Source organism: Oncorhynchus gorbuscha, linkage group LG15, assembly GCF_021184085.1.
Source record: "Oncorhynchus gorbuscha isolate QuinsamMale2020 ecotype Even-year linkage group LG15, OgorEven_v1.0, whole genome shotgun sequence".
Classification (NCBI taxonomy): domain Eukaryota; kingdom Metazoa; phylum Chordata; class Actinopteri; order Salmoniformes; family Salmonidae; genus Oncorhynchus; species Oncorhynchus gorbuscha.
This window is the reverse complement of record NC_060187.1, coordinates 84,240,777-84,268,311: the sequence shown is the minus strand read 5'-3', so window position 1 is coordinate 84,268,311 and position 27,535 is coordinate 84,240,777. Positions and strand designations below refer to the sequence as shown.

General features: G+C 38.6%; 1 protein-coding gene and 10 non-coding genes across 11 annotated transcripts in view; 1 reads left to right on the top strand and 10 right to left on the bottom strand.

The window, feature by feature from the left end:
• Nucleotides 1–525: 525 nt before the first annotated feature.
• Nucleotides 526–598, bottom strand: trnat-ugu. Its single transcript has one exon. It is a non-coding gene; the product is annotated as a tRNA-Thr (tRNA).
• Nucleotides 599–2,773: 2,175 nt separating this feature from the next.
• trnat-ugu lies at nt 2,774–2,846 on the bottom strand. The gene has a single exon. It is a non-coding gene; the product is annotated as a tRNA-Thr (tRNA).
• Nucleotides 2,847–5,020: 2,174 nt separating this feature from the next.
• trnat-ugu lies at nt 5,021–5,093 on the bottom strand. The gene has a single exon. It is a non-coding gene; the product is annotated as a tRNA-Thr (tRNA).
• Nucleotides 5,094–7,266: 2,173 nt separating this feature from the next.
• trnat-ugu lies at nt 7,267–7,339 on the bottom strand. The gene has a single exon. It is a non-coding gene; the product is annotated as a tRNA-Thr (tRNA).
• A 2,175-nt stretch (nt 7,340–9,514) lies between these two features.
• On the bottom strand, nt 9,515–9,587 carry trnat-ugu. The gene has a single exon. It is a non-coding gene; the product is annotated as a tRNA-Thr (tRNA).
• A 2,173-nt stretch (nt 9,588–11,760) lies between these two features.
• Nucleotides 11,761–11,833, bottom strand: trnat-ugu. Its single transcript has one exon. It is a non-coding gene; the product is annotated as a tRNA-Thr (tRNA).
• A 2,172-nt stretch (nt 11,834–14,005) lies between these two features.
• On the bottom strand, nt 14,006–14,078 carry trnat-ugu. The gene has a single exon. It is a non-coding gene; the product is annotated as a tRNA-Thr (tRNA).
• A 2,177-nt stretch (nt 14,079–16,255) lies between these two features.
• trnat-ugu lies at nt 16,256–16,328 on the bottom strand. The gene has a single exon. It is a non-coding gene; the product is annotated as a tRNA-Thr (tRNA).
• A 2,174-nt stretch (nt 16,329–18,502) lies between these two features.
• trnat-ugu lies at nt 18,503–18,575 on the bottom strand. The gene has a single exon. It is a non-coding gene; the product is annotated as a tRNA-Thr (tRNA).
• A 2,174-nt stretch (nt 18,576–20,749) lies between these two features.
• On the bottom strand, nt 20,750–20,822 carry trnat-agu. Its single transcript has one exon. It is a non-coding gene; the product is annotated as a tRNA-Thr (tRNA).
• A 2,866-nt stretch (nt 20,823–23,688) lies between these two features.
• Nucleotides 23,689–27,535, top strand: part of LOC123998283 (protein FAM171A1-like) — a 44,884-nt gene continuing 41,037 nt past the window's right edge. The window contains exon 1 of the mRNA XM_046303355.1: nt 23,689–24,142. Coding sequence (XP_046159311.1) covers nt 24,031–24,142 — 112 coding nt within the window. The 5' untranslated portion in view covers nt 23,689–24,030. The remainder of the gene's footprint in view (nt 24,143–27,535) is intronic.

The window sequence follows — 27,535 nt, the reverse complement described above, 5'->3', positions numbered from 1 at the left end:
GCCAAAAATCAAACGATTTCTGGATGGATTTTCCTTGGGTTTTCGCCTGCCATATGAATTCAGTTATACTCACAAACATTATTTTAACCGTTTAGAAAATTCAAAGTGTTTTCCATCAAATTCTATCAATTATATGCATTTCCTAGCTTCTGGGCCTGAATAACAGGCAGTTTACTTTGGGCACGTCAGTCAGGCAGAAATTCAGAATACTGCCCCCTCGCCTTAAGAAGTTTTAATACTTTCTCAGAAGTAGCCATTATTTACTATACTGAACAAAAAAATATATATGCAACACGCAACAATTGAAACGTTTTTACTGAGTTACAGTTAATATAAGGAAAAGTTCAAGTTAATGTTGTTATTCTTTCAACGTGCATCACTGGATTACATGACCTCTGCTACTCCTGTCTCTAGTTTCAGCACTTTTTAAATCATGATGGGGAGCCCAGGACAGAATTGGCAAATGGAAACTCCCACCCTTTGTCAAGTTTCAGATGAATGTCACAGAGGGTAGAGTCAAAATCAAGGCCCCAGTGAGAATTGAACTCACGACCCCTGGTTTACAAGACCAGTGCTCTAACCACTGAGCTATGGAGCCATACAGGTATACTTGAAGAATTGGAACGTTATAAAGAACACACCCGTCATACAGTTAAAAAAAGAGGCACACCGAAGTAACCAAACATGCAGGTTTCCCAGTCTGGCTCCTACAGTAAATGCAGATTTGTGACATCCTTTGTTATACATTTAATGACAAACTCTCCCAGGTCTATGTGACCCACAGGCAGGTCTGGTCTAGTGGTCAACATTCTTCAGAAATCTCCTTTAATAGTCTCCTCTCCTCCTTTCATTGTGTCCTCTCCTTCATGACCATCTATTTAGTTATTTTTAGGGGTAGATCAGCTTTAATACTGCAGATAGATTGTGTGTCCTTTCAATGTAACTGTCTCTATCATTTCCAATCCCCCATACATTTCTTTTTACAAACATTCCATTGTATTATTTTCCCTTAACCCTACCACCCCTCCCCTAATTGGAGTAAATGAATGGACATCAATACTTAGGCTTCTACTTCTAGCTTATACATACAATAAACATATTAGGGACACAGTATATTTTACATTAGTCACATTTTTATATTTTTAATTTTAGTCCCACCCATCAGCTACCCTCAACCCCTCACACCAATCTCTGAAAACCATCCAACTTTATAATGGTACACTTATCATAGTTCAGTTGTATTCCAGAGAGGTTAGAGAAATGATCTAGATTGTCTATGAGGCTGTGCAGCGATCCAAATGGTGGTTTTAAAAGAAAGCATGAGTCCTCAGCGTACAATGACACCTTTGTTTTTAAGCCCCGGATTTCTATCCCCTTGATTTTATTGTTGCATCTGATTTTAATAGCTAACATTTCGATGGCCATAATAAAGAGATATGTCGACAGTGGACAATCTTGTTTCACTCCTCTTGACAGTAATTCCCTCTTCCGACAACATCCAGTGAAATTGGAGAGCGCCAAATTCAAATACAAAGTCATAATATTAAACATTCATGAAGATACAAGTGTCTAATATCATTTAAAAGCGTAACTTCTTGTTAATCCAAATGCGTTGCCAGATTTCAAAAAGGCTTTACGGCGGAAGCATACCCTGTGATTATCTGAGGACAGCGCCCCACATCAAAATATTTTTAAACCAGCACAGGCTTCACAGAATCGCAAATAGCGATGAAATAAATCACTTACCTTTTAAGATCTTCCTCTGTTTTCAATCCCAAGGGTCCCAGCTACACAACGAATGCTTGTTTTGTTTGATAAAGTCCTTCTTTATTTCCAAAAAGTTAGTTTAGTTGGCGCCATTGATTTCAGTAATCCACTCCTTCAACATGCATACAAAGGAATCCAAAAAGCTACCGGTAAACTTTGTTCATACAAGTCAAACAATGTTCTATTCAATCCTCAGGTACCCTAATTTGTAAATAAAGGATAATACTCCAGACAGAAAGAACGGTGTTCAATAGGAAAGGAAAATAACAAAGAGCGCACCCTCATTCACGGGCGCCAAAAGCCTACTTTTCCTGTTGAGCTCCCTTGGGAAAAACTACTATTACTTGTTCGTATTTCAACAAACAAGCCTGAAACCCTGTATAAAGACTGTTGACATCTAGTGGAATCCATAGGTACAGCAATCTGGGAGGAATTTTTATATACAGACCCATAGACTTGCATTGGAAAGGTTTCTTAGCGCCAAAAAATCAAACGATTTCTGGATGGATTTTCCTTGGGTTTTCGCCTGCCATATGAATTCAGTTATACTCACAAACATTATTTTAACCGTTTAGAAAATTCAAAGTGTTTTCCATCAAATTCTATCAATTATATGCATTTCCTAGCTTCTGGGCCTGAATAACAGGCAGTTTACTTTGGGCACGTCAGTCAGGCAGAAATTCAGAATACTGCCCCCTCGCCTTAAGAAGTTTTAATACTTTCTCAGAAGTAGCCATTATTTACTATACTGAACAAAAAAAAAATATATGCAACACGCAACAATTGAAACGTTTTTACTGAGTTACAGTTAATATAAGGAAAAGTTCAAGTTAATGTTGTTATTCTTTCAACGTGCATCACTGGATTACATGACCTCTGCTACTCCTGTCTCTAGTTTCAGCACTTTTTAAATCATGATGGGGAGCCCAGGACAGAATTGGCAAATGGAAACTCCCACCCTTTGTCAAGTTTCAGATGAATGTCACAGAGGGTAGAGTCAAAATCGAGGCCCCAGTGAGAATTGAACTCACGACCCCTGGTTTACAAGACCAGTGCTCTAACCACTGAGCTATGGAGCCATACAGGTATACTTGAAGAATTGGAACGTTATAAAGAACACACCCGTCATACAGTTAAAAAAAGAGGCACACCAAGTAACCAAACATGCAGGTTTCCCAGTCTGGCTCCTACAGTAAATGCAGATTTGTGACATCCTTTGTTATACATTTAATGACAAACTCTCCCAGGTCTATGTGACCCACAGGCAGGTCTGGTCTAGTGGTCAACATTCTTCAGAAATCTCCTTTAATAGTCTCCTCTCCTCCTTTCATTGTGTCCTCTCCTTCATGACCATCTATTTAGTTATTTTTAGGGGTAGATCAGCTTTAATACTGCAGATAGATTGTGTGTCCTTTCAATGTAACTGTCTCTATCATTTCCAATCCCCCATACATTTTTTTTTACAAACATTCCATTGTATTATTTTCCCTTAACCCTACCACCCCTCCCCTAATTGGAGTAAATGAATGGACATCAATACTTAGGCTTCTACTTCTAGCTTATACATACAATAAACATATTAGGGACACAGTATATTTTACATTAGTCACATTTTAATATTTTTAATTTTAGTCCCACCCATCAGCTACCCTCAACCCCTCACACCAATCTCTGAAAACCATCCAACTTTATAATGGTACACTTATCATAGTTCAGTTGTATTCCAGAGAGGTTAGAGAAATGATCTAGATTGTCTATGAGGCTGTGCAGCGATCCAAATGGTGGTTTTAAAAGAAAGCATGAGTCCTCAGCGTACAATGACACCTTTGTTTTTAAGCCCCGGATTTCTATCCCCTTGATTTTATTGTTGCATCTGATTTTAATAGCTAACATTTCGATGGCCATAATAAAGAGATATGTCGACAGTGGACAATCTTGTTTCACTCCTCTTGACAGTAATTCCCTCTTCCGACAACATCCAGTGAAATTGGAGAGCGCCAAATTCAAATACAAAGTCATAATATTAAACATTCATGAAGATACAAGTGTCTAATATCATTTAAAAGCTTAACTTCTTGTTAATCCAAATGCGTTGCCAGATTTCAAAAAGGCTTTACGGCGGAAGCATACCCTGTGATTATCTGAGGACAGCGCCCCACATCAAAATATTTTTTAAACCAGCACAGGCTTCACAGAATCGCAAATAGCGATGAAATAAATCACTTACCTTTTAAGATCTTCCTCTGTTTTCAATCCCAAGGGTCCCAGCTACACAACGAATGCTTGTTTTTGTTTGATAAAGTCCTTCTTTATTTCCAAAAAGTTAGTTTAGTTGGCGCCATTGATTTCAGTAATCCACTCCTTCAACATGCATACAAAGGAATCCAAAAAGCTACCGGTAAACTTTGTTCATACAAGTCAAACAATGTTCTATTCAATCCTCAGGTACCCTAATTTGTAAATAAAGGATAATACTCCAGACAGAAAGAACGGTGTTCAATAGGAAAGGAAAATAACGAAGAGCGCACCCTCATTCACGGGCGCCAAAAGCCTACTTTTCCTGTTGAGCTCCCTTGGGAAAAACTACTATTACTTGTTCGTATTTCAACAAACAAGCCTGAAACCCTGTATAAAGACTGTTGACATCTAGTGGAATCCATAGGTACAGCAATCTGGGAGGAATTTTTATATACAGACCCATAGACTTGCATTGGAAAGGTTTCTTAGCGCCAAAAATCAAACGATTTCTGGATGGATTTTCCTTGGGTTTTCGCCTGCCATATGAATTCAGTTATACTCACAAACATTATTTTAACCGTTTAGAAAATTCAAAGTGTTTTCCATCAAATTCTATCAATTATATGCATTTCCTAGCTTCTGGGCCTGAATAACAGGCAGTTTACTTTGGGCACGTCAGTCAGGCAGAAATTCAGAATACTGCCCCCTCGCCTTAAGAAGTTTTAATACTTTCTCAGAAGTAGCCATTATTTACTATACTGAACAAAAAAAAATATATGCAACACGCAACAATTGAAACGTTTTTACTGAGTTACAGTTAATATAAGGAAAAGTTCAAGTTAATGTTGTTATTCTTTCAACGTGCATCACTGGATTACATGACCTCTGCTACTCCTGTCTCTAGTTTCAGCACTTTTTAAATCATGATGGGGAGCCCAGGACAGAATTGGCAAATGGAAACTCCCACCCTTTGTCAAGTTTCAGATGAATGTCACAGAGGGTAGAGTCAAAATCGAGGCCCCAGTGAGAATTGAACTCACGACCCCTGGTTTACAAGACCAGTGCTCTAACCACTGAGCTATGGAGCCATACAGGTATACTTGAAGAATTGGAACGTTATAAAGAACACACCCGTCATACAGTTAAAAAAAGAGGCACACCGAAGTAACCAAACATGCAGGTTTCCCAGTCTGGCTCCTACAGTAAATGCAGATTTGTGACATCCTTTGTTATACATTTAATGACAAACTCTCCCAGGTCTATGTGACCCACAGGCAGGTCTGGTCTAGTGGTCAACATTCTTCAGAAATCTCCTTTAATAGTCTCCTCTCCTCCTTTCATTGTGTCCTCTCCTTCATGACCATCTATTTAGTTATTTTTAGGGGTAGATCAGCTTTAATACTGCAGATAGATTGTGTGTCCTTTCAATGTAACTGTCTCTATCATTTCCAATCCCCCATACATTTTTTTTTACAAACATTCCATTGTATTATTTTCCCTTAACCCTACCACCCCTCCCCTAATTGGAGTAAATGAATGGACATCAATCTTAGGCTTCTACTTCTAGCTTATACATACAATAAACATATTAGGGACACAGTATATTTTACATTAGTCATATCTTTATATTTTTAATTTTAGTCCCACCCATCAGCTACCCTCAACCCCTCACACCAATCTCTGAAAACCATCCAACTTTATAATGGTACACTTATCATAGTTCAGTTGTATTCCAGAGAGGTTAGAGAAATGATCTAGATTGTCTATGAGGCTGTGCAGCGATCCAAATGGTGGTTTTAAAAGAAAGCATGAGTCCTCAGCGTACAATGACACCTTTGTTTTTAAGCCCCGGATTTCTATCCCCTTGATTTTATTGTTGCATCTGATTTTAATAGCTAACATTTCGATGGCCATAATAAAGAGATATGTCGACAGTGGACAATCTTGTTTCACTCCTCTTGACAGTAATTCCCTCTTCCGACAACATCCAGTGAAATTGGAGAGCGCCAAATTCAAATACAAAGTCATAATATTAAACATTCATGAAGATACAAGTGTCTAATATCATTTAAAAGCTTAACTTCTTGTTAATCCAAATGCGTTGCCAGATTTCAAAAAGGCTTTACGGCGGAAGCATACCCTGTGATTATCTGAGGACAGCGCCCCACATCAAAATATTTTTTAAACCAGCACAGGCTTCACAGAATCGCAAATAGCGATGAAATAAATCACTTACCTTTTAAGATCTTCCTCTGTTTTCAATCCCAAGGGTCCCAGCTACACAACGAATGCTTGTTTTGTTTGATAAAGTCCTTCTTTATTTCCAAAAAGTTAGTTTAGTTGGCGCCATTGATTTCAGTAATCCACTCCTTCAACATGCATACAAAGGAATCCAAAAAGCTACCGGTAAACTTTGTTCATACAAGTCAAACAATGTTCTATTCAATCCTCAGGTACCCTAATTTGTAAATAAAGGATAATACTCCAGACAGAAAGAACGGTGTTCAATAGGAAAGGAAAATAACGAAGAGCGCACCCTCATTCACGGGCGCCAAAAGCCTACTTTTCCTGTTGAGCTCCCTTGGGAAAAACTACTATTACTTGTTCGTATTTCAACAAACAAGCCTGAAACCCTGTATAAAGACTGTTGACATCTAGTGGAATCCATAGGTACAGCAATCTGGGAGGAATTTTTATATACAGACCCATAGACTTGCATTGGAAAGGTTTCTTAGCGCCAAAAAATCAAACGATTTCTGGATGGATTTTCCTTGGGTTTTCGCCTGCCATATGAATTCAGTTATACTCACAAACATTATTTTAACCGTTTAGAAAATTCAAAGTGTTTTCCATCAAATTCTATCAATTATATGCATTTCCTAGCTTCTGGGCCTGAATAACAGGCAGTTTACTTTGGGCACGTCAGTCAGGCAGAAATTCAGAATACTGCCCCTCGCCTTAAGAAGTTTTAATACTTTCTCAGAAGTAGCCATTATTTACTATACTGAACAAAAAAAAATATATGCAACACGCAACAATTGAAACGTTTTTACTGAGTTACAGTTAATATAAGGAAAAGTTCAAGTTAATGTTGTTATTCTTTCAACGTGCATCACTGGATTACATGACCTCTGCTACTCCTGTCTCTAGTTTCAGCACTTTTTAAATCATGATGGGGAGCCCAGGACAGAATTGGCAAATGGAAACTCCCACCCTTTGTCAAGTTTCAGATGAATGTCACAGAGGGTAGAGTCAAAATCGAGGCCCCAGTGAGAATTGAACTCACGACCCCTGGTTTACAAGACCAGTGCTCTAACCACTGAGCTATGGAGCCATACAGGTATACTTGAAGAATTGGAACGTTATAAAGAACACACCCGTCATACAGTTAAAAAAAGAGGCACACCGAAGTAACCAAACATGCAGGTTTCCCAGTCTGGCTCCTACAGTAAATGCAGATTTGTGACATCCTTTGTTATACATTTAATGACAAACTCTCCCAGGTCTATGTGACCCACAGGCAGGTCTGGTCTAGTGGTCAACATTCTTCAGAAATCTCCTTTAATAGTCTCCTCTCCTCCTTTCATTGTGTCCTCTCCTTCATGACCATCTATTTAGTTATTTTTAGGGGTAGATCAGCTTTAATACTGCAGATAGATTGTGTGTCCTTTCAATGTAACTGTCTCTATCATTTCCAATCCCCCATACATTTTTTTTTACAAACATTCCATTGTATTATTTTCCCTTAACCCTACCACCCTCCCCTAATTGGAGTAAATGAATGGACATCAATACTTAGGCTTCTACTTCTAGCTTATACATACAATAAACATATTAGGGACACAGTATATTTTACATTAGTCATATTTTTATATTTTTAATTTTAGTCCCACCCATCAGCTACCCTCAACCCTCACACCAATCTCTGAAAACCATCCAACTTTATAATGGTACACTTATCATAGTTCAGTTGTATTCCAGAGAGGTTAGAGAAATGATCTAGATTGTCTATGAGGCTGTGCAGCGATCCAAATGGTGGTTTTAAAAGAAAGCATGAGTCCTCAGCGTACAATGACACCTTTGTTTTTAAGCCCCGGATTTCTATCCCCTTGATTTTATTGTTGCATCTGATTTTAATAGCTAACATTTCGATGGCCATAATAAAGAGATATGTCGACAGTGGACAATCTTGTTTCACTCCTCTTGACAGTAATTCCCTCTTCCGACAACATCCAGTGAAATTGGAGAGCGCCAAATTCAAATACAAAGTCATAATATTAAACATTCATGAAGATACAAGTGTCTAATATCATTTAAAAGCTTAACTTCTTGTTAATCCAAATGCGTTGCCAGATTTCAAAAAGGCTTTACGGCGGAAGCATACCCTGTGATTATCTGAGGACAGCGCCCCACATCAAAATATTTTTTAAACCAGCACAGGCTTCACAGAATCGCAAATAGCGATGAAATAAATCACTTACCTTTTAAGATCTTCCTCTGTTTTCAATCCCAAGGGTCCCAGCTACACAACGAATGCTTGTTTTGTTTGATAAAGTCCTTCTTTATTTCCAAAAAAGTTAGTTTAGTTGGCGCCATTGATTTCAGTAATCCACTCCTTCAACATGCATACAAAGGAATCCAAAAAGCTACCGGTAAACTTTGTTCATACAAGTCAAACAATGTTCTATTCAATCCTCAGGTACCCTAATTTGTAAATAAAGGATAATACTCCAGACAGAAAGAACGGTGTTCAATAGGAAAGGAAAATAACGAAGAGCGCACCCTCATTCACGGGCGCCAAAAGCCTACTTTTCCTGTTGAGCTCCCTTGGGAAAAACTACTATTACTTGTTCGTATTTCAACAAACAAGCCTGAAACCCTGTATAAAGACTGTTGACATCTAGTGGAATCCATAGGTACAGCAATCTGGGAGGAATTTTTATATACAGACCCATAGACTTGCATTGGAAAGGTTTCTTAGCGCCAAAAAATCAAACGATTTCTGGATGGATTTTCCTTGGGTTTTCGCCTGCCATATGAATTCAGTTATACTCACAAACATTATTTTAACCGTTTAGAAAATTCAAAGTGTTTTCCATCAAATTCTATCAATTATATGCATTTCCTAGCTTCTGGGCCTGAATAACAGGCAGTTTACTTTGGGCACGTCAGTCAGGCAGAAATTCAGAATACTGCCCCCTCGCCTTAAGAAGTTTTAATACTTTCTCAGAAGTAGCCATTATTTACTATACTGAACAACAAAAAAATATATGCAACACGCAACAATTGAAACGTTTTTACTGAGTTACAGTTAATATAAGGAAAAGTTCAAGTTAATGTTGTTATTCTTTCAACGTGCATCACTGGATTACATGACCTCTGCTACTCCTGTCTCTAGTTTCAGCACTTTTTAAATCATGATGGGGAGCCCAGGACAGAATTGGCAAATGGAAACTCCCACCCTTTGTCAAGTTTCAGATGAATGTCACAGAGGGTAGAGTCAAAATCGAGGCCCCAGTGAGAATTGAACTCACGACCCCTGGTTTACAAGACCAGTGCTCTAACCACTGAGCTATGGAGCCATACAGGTATACTTGAAGAATTGGAACGTTATAAAGAACACACCCGTCATACAGTTAAAAAAAGAGGCCCACCAAAGTAACCAAACATGCAGGTTTCCCAGTCTGGCTCCTACAGTAAATGCAGATTTGTGACATCCTTTGTTATACATTTAATGACAAACTCTCCCAGGTCTATGTGACCCACAGGCAGGTCTGGTCTAGTGGTCAACATTCTTCAGAAATCTCCTTTAATAGTCTCCTCTCCTCCTTTCATTGTGTCCTCTCCTTCATGACCATCTATTTAGTTATTTTTAGGGGTAGATCAGCTTTAATACTGCAGATAGATTGTGTGTCCTTTCAATGTAACTGTCTCTATCATTTCCAATCCCCCATACATTTTTTTTTACAAACATTCCATTGTATTATTTTCCCTTAACCCTACCACCCCTCCCCTAATTGGAGTAAATGAATGGACATCAATACTTAGGCTTCTACTTCTAGCTTATACATACAATAAACATATTAGGGACACAGTATATTTTACATTAGTCACATTTTTATATTTTTAATTTTAGTCCCACCCATCAGCTACCCTCAACCCCTCACACCAATCTCTGAAAACCATCCAACTTTATAATGGTACACTTATCATAGTTCAGTTGTATTCCAGAGAGGTTAGAGAAATGATCTAGATTGTCTATGAGGCTGTGCAGCGATCCAAATGGTGGTTTTAAAAGAAAGCATGAGTCCTCAGCGTACAATGACACCTTTGTTTTTAAGCCCCGGATTTCTATCCCCTTGATTTTATTGTTGCATCTGATTTTAATAGCTAACATTTCGATGGCCATAATAAAGAGATATGTCGACAGTGGACAATCTTGTTTCACTCCTCTTGACAGTAATTCCCTCTTCCGACAACATCCAGTGAAATTGGAGAGCGCCAAATTCAAATACAAAGTCATAATATTAAACATTCATGAAGATACAAGTGTCTAATATCATTTAAAAGCGTAACTTCTTGTTAATCCAAATGCGTTGCCAGATTTCAAAAAGGCTTTACGGCGGAAGCATACCCTGTGATTATCTGAGGACAGCGCCCCACATCAAAATATTTTTTAAACCAGCACAGGCTTCACAGAATCGCAAATAGCGATGAAATAAATCACTTACCTTTTAAGATCTTCCTCTGTTTTCAATCCCAAGGGTCCCAGCTACACAACGAATGCTTGTTTTGTTTGATAAAGTCCTTCTTTATTTCCAAAAAGTTAGTTTAGTTGGCGCCATTGATTTCAGTAATCCACTCCTTCAACATGCATACAAAGGAATCCAAAAAGCTACCGGTAAACTTTGTTCATACAAGTCAAACAATGTTCTATTCAATCCTCAGGTACCCTAATTTGTAAATAAAGGATAATACTCCAGACAGAAAGAACGGTGTTCAATAGGAAAGGAAAATAACGAAGAGCGCACCCTCATTCACGGGCGCCAAAAGCCTACTTTTCCTGTTGAGCTCCCTTGGGAAAAACTACTATTACTTGTTCGTATTTCAACAAACAAGCCTGAAACCCTGTATAAAGACTGTTGACATCTAGTGGAATCCATAGGTACAGCAATCTGGGAGGAATTTTTATATACAGACCCATAGACTTGCATTGGAAAGGTTTCTTAGCGCCAAAAATCAAACGATTTCTGGATGGATTTTCCTTGGGTTTTCGCCTGCCATATGAATTCAGTTATACTCACAAACATTATTTTAACCGTTTAGAAAATTCAAAGTGTTTTCCATCAAATTCTATCAATTATATGCATTTCCTAGCTTCTGGGCCTGAATAACAGGCAGTTTACTTTGGGCACGTCAGTCAGGCAGAAATTCAGAATACTGCCCCCTCGCCTTAAGAAGTTTTAATACTTTCTCAGAAGTAGCCATTATTTACTATACTGAACAAAAAAAATATATGCAACACGCAACAATTGAAACGTTTTTACTGAGTTACAGTTAATATAAGGAAAAGTTCAAGTTAATGTTGTTATTCTTTCAACGTGCATCACTGGATTACATGACCTCTGCTACTCCTGTCTCTAGTTTCAGCACTTTTTAAATCATGATGGGGAGCCCAGGACAGAATTGGCAAATGGAAACTCCCACCCTTTGTCAAGTTTCAGATGAATGTCACAGAGGGTAGAGTCAAAATCAAGGCCCCAGTGAGAATTGAACTCACGACCCCTGGTTTACAAGACCAGTGCTCTAACCACTGAGCTATGGAGCCATACAGGTATACTTGAAGAATTGGAACGTTATAAAGAACACACCCGTCATACAGTTAAAAAAAGAGGCACACCGAAGTAACCAAACATGCAGGTTTCCCAGTCTGGCTCCTACAGTAAATGCAGATTTGTGACATCCGTTGTTATACATTTAATGACAAACTCTCCCAGGTCTATGTGACCCACAGGCAGGTCTGGTCTAGTGGTCAACATTCTTCAGAAATCTCCTTTAATAGTCTCCTCTCCTCCTTTCATTGTGTCCTCTCCTTCATGACCATCTATTTAGTTATTTTTAGGGGTAGATCAGCTTTAATACTGCAGATAGATTGTGTGTCCTTTCAATGTAACTGTCTCTATCATTTCCAATCCCCCATACATTTTTTTTTACAAACATTCCATTGTATTATTTTCCCTTAACCCTACCACCCCTCCCCTAATTGGAGTAAATGAATGGACATCAATACTTAGGCTTCTACTTCTAGCTTATACATACAATAAACATATTAGGGACACAGTATATTTTACATTAGTCATATCTTTATATTTTTAATTTTAGTCCCACCCATCAGCTACCCTCAACCCCTCACACCAATCTCTGAAAACCATCCAACTTTATAATGGTACACTTATCATAGTTCAGTTGTATTCCAGAGAGGTTAGAGAAATGATCTAGATTGTCTATGAGGCTGTGCAGCGATCCAAATGGTGGTTTTAAAAGAAAGCATGAGTCCTCAGCGTACAATGACACCTTTGTTTTTAAGCCCCGGATTTCTATCCCCTTGATTTTATTGTTGCATCTGATTTTAATAGCTAACATTTCGATGGCCATAATAAAGAGATATGTCGACAGTGGACAATCTTGTTTCTCTCCTCTTGACAGTAATTCCCTCTTCCGACAACATCCAGTGAAATTGGAGAGCGCCAAATTCAAATACAAAGTCATAATATTAAACATTCATGAAGATACAAGTGTCTAATATCATTTAAAAGCTTAACTTCTTGTTAATCCAAATGCATTGCCAGATTTCAAAAAGGCTTTACGGCGGAAGCATACCCTGTGATTATCTGAGGACAGCGCCCCACATCAAAATATTTTTTAAACCAGCACAGGCTTCACAGAATCGCAAATAGCGATGAAATAAATCACTTACCTTTTAAGATCTTCCTCTGTTTTCAATCCCAAGGGTCCCAGCTACACAACGAATGCTTGTTTTGTTTGATAAAGTCCTTCTTTATTTCCAAAAAGTTAGTTTAGTTGGCGCCATTGATTTCAGTAATCCACTCCTTCAACATGCATACAAAGGAATCCAAAAAGCTACCGGTAAACTTTGTTCATACAAGTCAAACAATGTTCTATTCAATCCTCAGGTACCCTAATTTGTAAATAAAGGATAATACTCCAGACAGAAAGAACGGTGTTCAATAGGAAAGGAAAATAACGAAGAGCGCACCCTCATTCACGGGCGCCAAAAGCCTACTTTTCCTGTTGAGCTCCCTTGGGAAAAACTACTATTACTTGTTCGTATTTCAACAAACAAGCCTGAAACCCTGTATAAAGACTGTTGACATCTAGTGGAATCCATAGGTACAGCAATCTGGGAGGAATTTTTATATACAGACCCATAGACTTGCATTGGAAAGGTTTCTTAGCGCCAAAAAATCAAACGATTTCTGGATGGATTTTCCTTGGGTTTTCGCCTGCCATATGAATTCAGTTATACTCACGAACATTATTTTAACCGTTTAGAAAATTCAAAGTGTTTTCCATCAAATTCTATCAATTATATGCATTTCCTAGCTTCTGGGCCTGAATAACAGGCAGTTTACTTTGGGCACGTCAGTCAGGCAGAAATTCAGAATACTGCCCCCTCGCCTTAAGAAGTTTTAATACTTTCTCAGAAGTAGCCATTATTTACTATACTGAACAAAAAATATATGCAACACGCAACAATTGAAACGTTTTTACTGAGTTACAGTTAATATAAGGAAAAGTTCAAGTTAATGTTGTTATTCTTTCAACGTGCATCACTGGATTACATGACCTCTGCTACTCCTGTCTCTAGTTTCAGCACTTTTTAAATCATGATGGGGAGCCCAGGACAGAATTGGCAAATGGAAACTCCCACCCTTTGTCAAGTTTCAGATGAATGTCACAGAGGGTAGAGTCAAAATCGAGGCCCCAGTGAGAATTGAACTCACGACCCCTGGTTTACAAGACCAGTGCTCTAACCACTGAGCTATGGAGCCATACATGTATACTTGAAGAATTGGAACGTTATAAAGAACACACCCGTCATACAGTTAAAAAAAGAGGCACACCGAAGTAACCAAACATGCAGGTTTCCCAGTCTGGCTCCTACAGTAAATGCAGATTTGTGACATCCTTTGTTATACATTTAATGACAAACTCTCCCAGGTCTATGTGACCCACAGGCAGGTCTGGTCTAGTGGTCAACATTCTTCAGAAATCTCCTTTAATAGTCTCCTCTCCTCCTTTCATTGTGTCCTCTCCTTCATGACCATCTATTTAGTTATTTTTAGGGGTAGATCAGCTTTAATACTGCAGATAGATTGTGTGTCCTTTCAATGTAACTGTCTCTATCATTTCCAATCCCCCATACATTTTTTTTTACAAACATTCCATTGTATTATTTTCCCTTAACCCTACCACCCCTCCCCTAATTGGAGTAAATGAATGGACATCAATACTTAGGCTTCTAATTCTAGCTTATACATACAATAAACATATTAGGGACACAGTATATTTTACATTAGTCATATCTTTATATTTTTAATTTTAGTCCCACCCATCAGCTACCCTCAACCCCTCACACCAATCTCTGAAAACCATCCAACTTTATAATGGTACACTTATCATAGTTCAGTTGTATTCCAGAGAGGTTAGAGAAATGATCTAGATTGTCTATGAGGCTGTGCAGCGATCCAAATGGTGGTTTTAAAAGAAAGCATGAGTCCTCAGCGTACAATGACACCTTTGTTTTTAAGCCCCGGATTTGTATCCCCTTGATTTTATTGTTGCATCTGATTTTAATAGCTAACATTTCGATGGCCATAATAAAGAGATATGTCGACAGTGGACAATCTTGTTTCACTCCTCTTGACAGTAATTCCCTCTTCCGACAACATCCAGTGAAATTGGAGAGCGCCAAATTCAAATACAAAGTCATAATATTAAACATTCACGAAGATACAAGTGTCTAATATCATTTAAAAGCTTAACTTCTTGTTAATCCAAATGCGTTGCCAGATTTCAAAAAGGCTTTACGGCGGAAGCATACCCTGTGATTATCTGAGGACAGCGCCCCACATCAAAATATTTTTTAAACCAGCACAGGCTTCACAGAATCGCAAATAGCGATGAAATAAATCACTTACCTTTTAAGATCTTCCTCTGTTTTCAATCCCAAGGGTCCCAGCTACACAACGAATGCTTGTTTTGTTTGATAAAGTCCTTCTTTATTTCCAAAAAAGTTAGTTTAGTTGGCGCCATTGATTTCAGTAATCCACTCCTTCAACATGCATACAAAGGAATCCAAAAAGCTACCGGTAAACTTTGTTCATACAAATCAAACAATGTTCTATTCAATCCTCAGGTACCCTAATTTGTAAATAAAGGATAATACTCCAGACAGAAAGAACGGTGTTCAATAGGAAAGGAAAATAACGAAGAGCGCACCCTCATTCACGGGCGCCAAAAGCCTACTTTTCCTGTTGAGCTCCCTTGGGAAAAACTACTATTACTTGTTCGTATTTCAACAAACAAGCCTGAAATCCTGTATAAAGACTGTTGACATCTAGTGGAATCCATAGGTACAGCAATCTGGGAGGAATTTTTATATACAGACCCATAGACTTGCATTGGAAAGGTTTCTTAGCGCCAAAAAATCAAACGATTTCTGGATGGATTTTCCTTGGGTTTTCGCCTGCCATATGAATTCAGTTATACTCACAAACATTATTTTAACCGTTTAGAAAATTCAAAGTGTTTTCCATCAAATTCTATCAATTATATGCATTTCCTAGCTTCTGGGCCTGAATAACAGGCAGTTTACTTTGGGCACGTCAGTCAGGCAGAAATTCAGAATACTGCCCCCTCGCGTTAAGAAGTTTTAATACTTTCTCAGAAGTAGCCATTATTTACTATACTGAACAAAAAATATATATATGCAACACGCAACAATTGAAACGTTTTTACTGAGTTACAGTTAATATAAGGAAAAGTTCAAGTTAATGTTGTTATTCTTTCAACGTGCATCACTGGATAACATGACCTCTGCTACTCCTGTCTCTAGTTTCAGCACTTTTTAAATCATGATGGGCAGCCCAGGACAGAATCGGCAAATGCTAATTCCCACCCTTTGTTAAGTTTCAGATGAATGTCACAGAGGGTAGAGTCAAAATCGAGGCCCCAGTGAGAATTGAACTCACGACCCCTGGTTTACAAGACCAGTGCTCTAACCACTGAGCTATGGAGCCATACAGGTATATTTGAAGAATTGGAACGTTATAAAGAACACACCCGTCATACAGTTAAAAAAAAGAGGCACACCGAAGTAACCAAACATGCAGGTTTCCCAGTCTGGCTCCTACAGTAAATGCAGATTTGTGACATCCTTTGTTATACATTTAATGACAAACTCTCCCAGGTCTATGTGACCCACAGGCAGGTCTGGTCTAGTGGTCAACATTCTTCAGAAATCTCCTTTAATAGTCTCCTCTCCTCCTTTCATTGTGTCCTCTCCTTCATGACCATCTATTTAGTTATTTTTAGGGGTAGATCAGCTTTAATACTGCAGATAGATTGTGTGTCCTTTCAATGTAACTGTCTCTATCATTTCCAATCCCCATACATTTTTTTACAAACATTCCATTGTATTATTTTCCCTTAAACCTACCACCCCTCCCCTAATTGGAGTAAATGAATGGACATCAATACTTAGGCTTCTACTTCTAGCTTATACATACAATAAACATATTAGGGACACAGTATATTTTACATTAGTCACATTTTAATATTTTTAATTTTAGTCCCACCCATCAGCTACCCTCAACCCCTCACACCAATCTCTGAAAACCATCCAACTTTATAATGGTACACTTATCATAGTTCAGTTGTATTCCAGAGAGGTTAGAGAAATGATCTAGATTGTCTATGAGGCTGTGCAGCGATCCAAATGGTGGTTTTAAAAGAAAGCATGAGTCCTCAGCGTACAATGACACCTTTGTTTTTAAGCCCCGGATTTCTATCCCCTTGATTTTATTGTTGCATCTGATTTTAATAGCTAACATTTCGATGGCCATAATAAAGAGATATGTCGACAGTGGACAATCTTGTTTCACTCCTCTTGACAGTAATTCCCTCTTCCGACAACATCCAGTGAAATTGGAGAGCGCCAAATTCAAATACAAAGTCATAATATTAAACATTCATGAAGATACAAGTGTCTAATATCATTTAAAAGCGTAACTTCTTGTTAATCCAAATGCGTTGCCAGATTTCAAAAAGGCTTTACGGCGGAAGCATACCCTGTGATTATCTGAGGACAGCGCCCCACATCAAAATATTTTTTAAACCAGCACAGGCTTCACAGAATCGCAAATAGCGATGAAATAAATCACTTACCTTTTAAGATCTTCCTCTGTTTTCAATCCCAAGGGTCCCAGCTACACAACGAATGCTTGTTTTGTTTGATAAAGTCCTTCTTTATTTCCAAAAAGTTAGTTTAGTTGGCGCCATTGATTTCAGTAATCCACTCCTTCAACATGCATACAAAGGAATCCAAAAAGCTACCGGTAAACTTTGTTCATACAAGTCAAACAATGTTCTATTCAATCCTCAGGTACCCTAATTTGTAAATAAAGGATAATACTCCAGACAGAAAGAACGGTGTTCAATAGGAAAGGAAAATAACGAAGAGCGCACCCTCATTCACGGGCGCCAAAAGCCTACTTTTCCTGTTGAGCTCCCTTGGGAAAAACTACTATTACTTGTTCGTATTTCAACAAACAAGCCTGAAATCCTGTATAAAGACTGTTGACATCTAGTGGAATCCATAGGTACAGCAATCTGGGAGGAATTTTTATATACAGACCCATAGACTTGCATTGGAAAGGTTTCTTAGCGCCAAAAAATCAAACGATTTCTGGATGGATTTTCCTTGGGTTTTCGCCTGCCATATGAATTCAGTTATACTCACAAACATTATTTTAACCGTTTAGAAAATTCAAAGTGTTTTCCATCAAATTCTATCAATTATATGCATTTCCTAGCTTCTGGGCCTGAATAACAGGCAGTTTACTTTGGGCACGTCAGTCAGGCAGAAATTCAGAATACTGCCCCCTCGCCTTAAGAAGTTTTAATACTTTCTCAGAAGTAGCCATTATTTACTATACTGAACAAAAAATATATATATGCAACACGCAACAATTGAAACGTTTTTACTGAGTTACAGTTAATATAAGGAAAAGTTCAAGTTAATGTTGTTATTCTTTCAACGTGCATCACTGGATAACATGACCTCTGCTACTCCTGTCTCTAGTTTCAGCACTTTTTAAATCATGATGGGCAGCCCAGGACAGAATCGGCAAATGCTAATTCCCACCCTTTGTTAAGTTTCAGATGAATGTCACAGAGGGTAGAGTCAAAATCGAGGCCCCAGTGAGAATTGAACTCACGACCCCTGGTTTACAAGACCAGTGCTCTAACCACTGAGCTATGGAGCCATACAGGTATATTTGAAGAATTGGAACGTTATAAAGAACACACCCGTCATACAGTTAAAAAAAGAGGCACACCGAAGTAACCAAACATGCAGGTTTCCCAGTCTGGCTCCTACAGTAAATGCAGATTTGTGACATCCTTTGTTATACATTTAATGACAAACTCTCCCAGGTCTATGTGACCCACAGGCAGGTCTGGTCTAGTGGTCAACATTCTTCAGAAATCTCCTTTAATAGTCTCCTCTCCTCCTTTCATTGTGTCCTCTCCTTCATGACCATCTATTTAGTTATTTTTAGGGGTAGATCAGCTTTAATACTGCAGATAGATTGTGTGTCCTTTCAATGTAACTGTCTCTATCATTTCCAATCCCCATACATTTTTTTACAAACATTCCATTGTATTATTTTCCCTTAAACCTACCACCCCTCCCCTAATTGGAGTAAATTAATGGACATCAATACTTAGGCTTCTACTTCTAGCTTATACATACAATAAACATATTAGGGACACAGTATATTTTACATTAGTCATATTTTTATATTTTTAATTTTAGTCCCACCCATCAGCTACCCTCAACCCCTCACACCAATCTCTGAAAACCATCCAACTTTATAATGGTACACTTATCATAGTTCAGTTGTATTCCAGAGAGGTTAGAGAAATGATCTAGATTGTCTATGAGGCTGTGCAGCGATCCAAATGGTGGTTTTAAAAGAAAGCATGAGTCCTCAGCGTACAATGACACCTTTGTTTTTAAGCCCCGGATTTCTATCCCCTTGATTTTATTGTTGCATCTGATTTTAATAGCTAACATTTCGATGGCCATAATAAAGAGATATGTCGACAGTGGACAATCTTGTTTCACTCCTCTTGACAGTAATTCCCTCTTCCGACAACATCCAGTGAAATTGGAGAGCGCCAAATTCAAATACAAAGTCATAATATTAAACATTCATGAAGATACAAGTGTCTAATATCATTTAAAAGCGTAACTTCTTGTTAATCCAAATGCGTTGCCAGATTTCAAAAAGGCTTTACGGCGGAAGCATACCCTGTGATTATCTGAGGACAGCGCCCCACATCAAAATATTTTTTAAACCAGCACAGGCTTCACAGAATCGCAAATAGCGATGAAATAAATCACTTACCTTTTAAGATCTTCCTCTGTTTTCAATCCCAAGGGTCTCAGCTACACAACGAATGCTTGTTTTGTTTGATAAAGTCCTTCTTTATTTCCAAAAAAGTTAGTTTAGTTGGCGCCATTGATTTCAGTAATCCACTCCTTCAACATGCATACAAAGGAATCCAAAAAGCTACCGGTAAACTTTGTTCATACAAGTCAAACAATGTTCTATTCAATCCTCAGGTACCCTAATTTGTAAATAAAGGATAATACTCCAGACAGAAAGAACGGTGTTCAATAGGAAAGGACAATAACGAAGAGCGCACCCTCATTCACGGGCGCCAAAAGCCTACTTTTCCTGTTGAGCTCCCTTGGGAAAAACTACTATTACTTGTTCGTATTTCAACAAACAAGCCTGAAACCCTGTATAAAGACTGTTGACATCTAGTGGAATCCATAGGTACAGCAATCTGGGAGGAATTTTTATATACAGACCCATAGACTTGCATTGGAAAGGTTTCTTAGCGCCAAAAAATCAAACGATTTCTGGATGGATTTTCCTTGGGTTTTCGCCTGCCATATGAATTCAGTTATACTCACAAACATTATTTTAACCGTTTAGAAAATTCAAAGTGTTTTCCATCAAATTCTATCAATTATATGCATTTCCTAGCTTCTGGGCCTGAATAACAGGCAGTTTACTTTGGGCACGTCAGTCAGGCAGAAATTCAGAATACTGCCCCCTCGCCTTAAGAAGTTTTAATACTTTCTCAGAAGTAGCCATTATATACTATACTGAACAAACAAAAAATATATGCAACACGCAACAATTGAAACGTTTTTATTGAGTTACAGTTAATATAAGGAAAAGTTCAAGTTAATGTTGTTATTCTTTCAACGTGCATCACTGGATTACATGACCTCTGCTACTCCTGTCTCTAGTTTCAGCACTTTTTAAATCATGATGGGGAGCCCAGGACAGAATCGGCAAATGCTAATTGCCACCCTTTGTTAAGTTTCAGATGAATGTCACAGAGGGTATAGTCAAAATCAAGGCCCCAGTGAGAATTGAACTCACGACCCCTGGTTTACTAGACCAGTGCTCTAACCACTGAGCTATGGAGCCATACAGATTTTTATCAAGATACAAATGTCTCATATCATTTTAAAGCTTAACTTGTTAATCCACATGCGTTGCCAGATTTCAAAAAGGCTTTCCAGCGGAAGCATACCATGTTATTTATTATCTGAGGACAGTGCACCACATCAAAATATTTATTCCAGCAGCACAGGCTTCACAGAATCGCAAATAGCGATGAAATAAATCACTTACCTTTGAAGATCTTCTTCTGGATTTCAGTAATCCACTCCTTCAACATGCATACAAAGGAATCCAAAAAGGTACCGGTAAACTTTGTTCATACAAGTCAAACAATGTTCTATTCTAAAATAACGAATACCGCACCCTCATTCATGGGCGCCAAAAGCCTACTTTTCCTGTTGAGCTTCCTTGGGAAAAACGTCTATTACTTGTTCGTATTTCAACAAACAAGCCTGAAACCCTGTATATAGACTGTTGACATCTAGTGGAAGCCCAATAGCCATCATCATTGTCACATCCTTAGAAAGCATGAGCTCTTGAGTTAGGAAAATCTTGTGCAATACACCGACACATGTCTTGTATTCAAGATCCTTAATGGCCTGGCTCCCCCTCCACTCAATATTTTTGTTAAACAGAAAACCCAGACATATGGCAGCAGATCCACAAGGTCTGCCATGAGAGGTGACTGTATAGTTCCCCTAAGGAAAAGCACCTTTAGTAAATCTGCATTCTCTGTGAGAGCTTCCCATGTCTGGAATACACTGCCATCAGACACACATAACTGCACCACATATCACACTTTCACAAAATGCTTGAAGACATGGCTAAAGGTCAATCAGATTTGTGAACATGGTCCCTAGCTGTGTGTTGCCGCTTTCCATGTTGTCTGTTGTCTGTAGCTTGTGAGGTGTGGAAACACTATGTTGCTTTTATGAATTTTGTCTTGCTGCTTTTTGTTCTATGTTGCTTTGTCTGTATGCTACGTCTTGCTTGTCCTATGTTGCTCTGTCTGTATGCTATGTCTTGCTTGTCCTATGTTGCTATGTTTTGCTTGTTCTATGTTGCTATTGTCTATATTGTAATTGTTTTTAATAACCTGCCCAGGGACTGCGGTTGAAAATTAGCCGGCTGGCTAAAACCGGCACTTTTACTGAAACGTTGATTAATGTGCACTGTCCCTGTAAAAATAAAAAATAAACTCAAACTCAAACTCAATCCATAGTTACAGCAATCTGGGAGGAATTTTTATATACAGACCCATAGACTTGCATTGGAAAGGTTTCTTAGCGCCAAAAAATCAAACGATTTCTGGATGGATTTTCCTTGGGTTTTCGCCTGCCATATGCATTCAGTTATACTCACAGACATTATTTTAACCGTTTAGAAACTTCAAAGTGTTTTCCATCGAATTCTACCAATTATATGCATTTCCTAGCTTCTGGGCCTGAATAACAGGCAGTTTACTTTGGGCACGTCAGTCAGGCAGAAATTCAGAATACTACCCCCTCGCCTTAAGAAGTTTTAATACTTTCTCAGAAGTAGCCATTATTTACTATACTGAACAAAAAAAATATATATGCAACACGCAACAATTGAAACGTTTTTATTGAGTTACAGTTAATATAAGGAAAAGTTCAAGTTAATGTTGTTATTCTTTCAACGTGCATCACTGGATAACATGACCTCTGCTACTCCTGTCTCTAGTTTCAGCACTTTTTAAATCATGATGGGCAGCCCAGGAGAGAATCGTATCCTTTTTGGCAATGTCTCTTACAGTAGTAATACAACAGAGAATTATTTTTGCAGGCGATATTGTCAGTTTGTTGTCACATTTAGATGTGTCTGCTGTATAGAGCGAGACAAATGGTAACTCCCACCCTTTGTCACACTGTGTAAAGTTTCAGATGAATGTCACAGAGGGTAGAGTCAAAATCAAGACCCCTGGTCATATTGTCACATATTTTAATTTATTTTTAGTCCCAACCTTCAGCTACCCTCAACCCCTCCCATCAATCTCTGAAACCATTCAGTTTACTTTTTGTTAGCTGTATGTGTGAAATAAGTCCACCAGTGGTATTTGTGATATCATGGTTAACAATTATTATACAATTTGTAAACATTTTTTAAAATCAATTAGTGTATTTGAGACAGTAATCAATTAGTGTAATTTGTTATTTTAGACTGGTTGAAATCTGTCCTTTGGTCTGATGAGTCCAAATTTGAGACTTTTGGTTCCAACCGCCATGTCTTTGTGAGATGCAGAATAGGTGAACGGATTATCTCTGCATGTGTGGTTCAAACTGTGAATCATGGACCAAGAAGGAGGGTGATGGAGTGCTGCATTAGATGACCTGGACTCTTCAATTGCCCAACCTCAATCCAATTGAGATGGTTTGGGATGAGTGAAGGAAAAGCAGACAACAAGTGCTCAGCATATGTGGGAACTCCTTCAAGACTGTTGTAAAAGCCTTCCAGGTGAAGCTAATTGAGAGAATGCCAAGAGTGTCTAATAAGCATTAATGGGCAGTCACTACCATCATGGGACTTGTTTTAATTGTTTATTCTGTGTTATTACAGCATTTAACCCATATAATGCATTATGCATTTCATGTTTAAAATAATAATCGAAATCGTAATCGAAAAACGTGATGTATTAATAATCAAACTGAAACCGAACCGACCTCAAAAAGCAGTAATTGCTCAGTGCTAGTGGACAGTGTAGTTTTTAGTAGCAAATAGGAATTACATCTCTGGTTAAATGGCGTTTTTCATCAGTATAGTTTCAGATCAAAAATGTTTGGGCAAGTTATTATGGTTAATTAAAAACAAATACAGACTATCATCATAAAGCAGTCAACTCTTCAACACGTGTCAACTTGAGGTGGTCAGACAACCACTTCAGTGAGTCGCCTGGAGATGGCGGTCAAACCCCACAAATGATTCTCCTAGGCGCCTGTTTGGGGCAGTGTCTGGTGTCGGAATAGTTAACGTGGGGCCGCCCTGGCTTCAGTGACTTTCTTTATTTTTAAAGAAAAAAAGAACCGACGGAGCAGCAGGAGGGGTGGGATGCAGAACTGAACTGGACATACTGAAGGAGAAAATAGAGGGAACGCTAATGCTACAAAATATGGAGTCTTGCCCGATGTACATGTGTGTGTTTTACAATACATTGATGTAGCCAGTCAATTTTTTATATTTATTTGAACTATTTTTTGTGTGTGTGACATCTGCAATGACGAGGGTCGGGGTTTTGAGCAGGACCGCAGCGATTGTGCTCTGTCTTTTGGGATGCAATGTGTGGAAAGCGGTAACCAAAACCCTGCAAGATGACAACCCTCTAAAAGGTAGGTAGCTGATACAAATGGTTCACTTTATTCAAAGTACTTGTGAGATGTTATGCCCAATATGTTCGTCTTGCTAGCTAGCTACTTGTATAGCTAGCGATAACTTGGCGTTGGTGGCTTATGTGCTAACTTCAGATAGTTATCTAGCTACGTTAGTTAGCTTTTCAATTGGCTAGTTATATAACGTTAATTTGGCTGTCCTTTTCAGCCACAAAACTGTATACATACGTTATCTCTCTGTGGTTGTTCATGTTTCATTTAGCCAAGGTATTATATCATTTGAATGGTTTGAAGTGATTTTGTGTCTCACAACGTGTCCTCAACTGAAACAAAAACACCTCACCATCTTACCTAGCTAGATAGCTAGACCTAACTGATATTGCATGTTGTTGGCAAGAGGCTAGCTAACATTAGCTAGTTAGCTAACGTTAGTTATTCTGCAGCCTCTCAATTGTAATGGATAATTTTGGTGCAAGCCATAGCTAAAACATGTTTTACTTGTCCTTATTCAGATGAGGTGAAAACGTAATTTGAGCATGTTTTTTTGATGCAATGTATCATTGTGTAATGGATTGTTTTCAGACCAGCAGTATTCCACGAGAGAGAAACGTTCATGCATTGTGTGTATGAATTTGACAACGTATGCAGGAGATTCCTCCAGACATGATCATAAGCTAGATGCTGCAGATGTGAGTGGAAGGAGGAATCTCACATGCACACCATCTCTCATAAATGAGTGAAAGGCAGTATATGACAGGTGGCTTTTGCTTCACTGCCTCTTCCTTCACAGCCTCCTGCTGAGATGGAGCTGAATTGGGGGCAGTGCTGGAAATGGTTTAGGCTGGGCCCAGCGAACCTATTTGTATCATTCTGTGGTTTTATTCGTTGTTACAGACATGAGTGACATGGCAACACGCTGTAAAGCGTAGTTAGAATCGCTGCAGATGTATTTCATTCAGCCACTCCAAAGCGTTCTCTTTTTTAAAGAGAAGAGTGCTTCCAAGACTAGCCCTATCTGTTTCTCTCATGTACTCACTCACTTATTCTCACACACACACTACTTTGCTTGGAGAACTGTGCGGCTCTGTTAGGCTGCTTCAGTTTTCATTCTAATTTTGTTTAATCATATTGCTGTGACTGAGTGTGTGCTCGTAGTTGTGAGGCCCTAACCAAACAGTAATTTATTAGACTATTTTGTGTGTCCCTGTCTGTCTGTAACTAAATATGAAGTGTCCCCAACTATCACGCGATGTCAACACATGACGTAGGTGCCTATTAAGTTCCTTAGAGAAAATTATTGATGCCTTCTGAGCATCTCAACTCAGTATTTTGATTGACCCCCCCACCCCTCTGTTTTTCTCCTCTGTCTCTCTCTCTCTCTCTAAAAAAAACATTCAGACCCTCCCTGGGGCTCTTGTTGATACTGAGGGCTTCTTCTCGTCTCTCCTCTCCTCACACATAGCTAGCTATATATATATATATATATATGGAGGCAGACAGACGACACATAGTTAGCAACATGGATGCAGACAGACACATAATTATAGATCCAACTCTCATTTCTGCAACCCATAATACACTACAGCTGGGAACAGGCTCACTGCAGCCAGGGCTAGAGGACAGGGTGCCAGGAAGACCAAATCATGTTGAAGTGTGTGTGTGTTTGTGTGTGTGCCTATGCATGTGACACACTGCAATGCAGCACTCTGCTTATTCTTGGGGCTTGTGCACAGAGACTACTATAACAGTGCTTTATACACACATGCACTAGCACAACACCGTATTGGTTGAGGGATTGCTGCAACAGTTTTCCACCAGATCTATAATTTTGTAATACATATATGTGTTTCTGTCAGAACGAAATCAATGATCTAATTATTGGATTAAGAGGGACTGAATAAGATCTGTGATTTTTGTTGAAGAAAGCACTTGGCAAAACACTGAATAAAGTACAGTGTCTGTTCTATACCTTCAAATTATATATTTTAAATTGTATTTTTCTGTCACAAAATAGATATTATAGTCTAGCTATCATCGTAACAGTAGCAGTATTATTTGGAAATTCTGTACATATCAGGATCAGCTTAATATTGCAGAAAAATTGTTGCTTCCATCAATGTAATTGTCTGCATCATTTCCAATCCCCCATATATTTTTGGGGTAAATGTAGTGTGGTTCGTTCTGCGTTGTGTACTTTTAATTAGGACGCTGCCACAACTGGAGGTCTGCTCGTTGAATTATTTTTTTATTTGCGCTGCACACGAAGAGACAACACACATTATGTTAACCCTTGGCGCGGTCCTAGCTCTCAGGCACCTTGCTAGCCGAAGGTCGGGCAAAAGAGAACAATAAGGGGGTACGGAAATACAGATAACCCGCGCTGGACCAAACCAAAATATACACAACTTTTACAATCACATGTATGTACAATATTGATATGAAAAAGTGTTTGTACACCAAAGAAAAGCATTAGCTGTAATTAAATAAAGAAATACACTGAATTATTATTATTATTATTATTATTATCAAATTATTAACATCTCCCCCCTTGACCTGGCCTATTTGAATTGGTCCTTGTGTGCAACTTGGTGCATAATCTAGGGGAACAACATCACACTGCTACATTCACCCCCACTGTTTTACACTAGATTATAGGCACAAAACACATTACCTCGAAGGTAATAAAGCAAAGAAAGAAAAAACCCATTTCACACCAGGGCACAGGGCCCCGACCAGTAGAATGTAACCATGACTGTAGTGTAGTCCCTAAATGGCAATTCTACACCCCCAGGGCGACAGAGTAACCCAGTGTAGTCCCTTAATTCTACACCCCCAGAGCGACAGAGTAACCCAGTGTAGTCCCTTAATTCTACACCCCCAGGGCGACAGAGTAACCCAGTGTAAGTCCCTTAATTCTAGACCCACAATTGGTCGATCAGCTGAAAAGCTATCCCGCGAAGGATTTGGAAAAATAAGGGGTAGCTATCCCTTATTCAACCGTATACGAAAAATGCCATATACATTTTATGCCGACAGACTACACACAAAGTTACATGAATTGTCAAGTATATTAGACAAACCCACAAATCATTCTAAGACACGCTTAGATTACTATATATATATATATATATATATAGAAAAGGTAGGCAATATCCTACGGTCACTGAGAAACCAAGAACTGTTTAATTTCCTGTGTAGACATTGTTTGGGTTAGCCTATCCACTGGCTTAATAAATCTACCTAGTCTAGTCCGAACACCCTCACCCAAAAACATATCAGGAATGTCACGGACAGCACTAACCGTGCTCAGAGGTCTAACCATCAGGATGGGGAGTACTACAGATCGGCATATCCGGAGCCAGCACACTTTCAGTTACAGATTCAACACTAGTA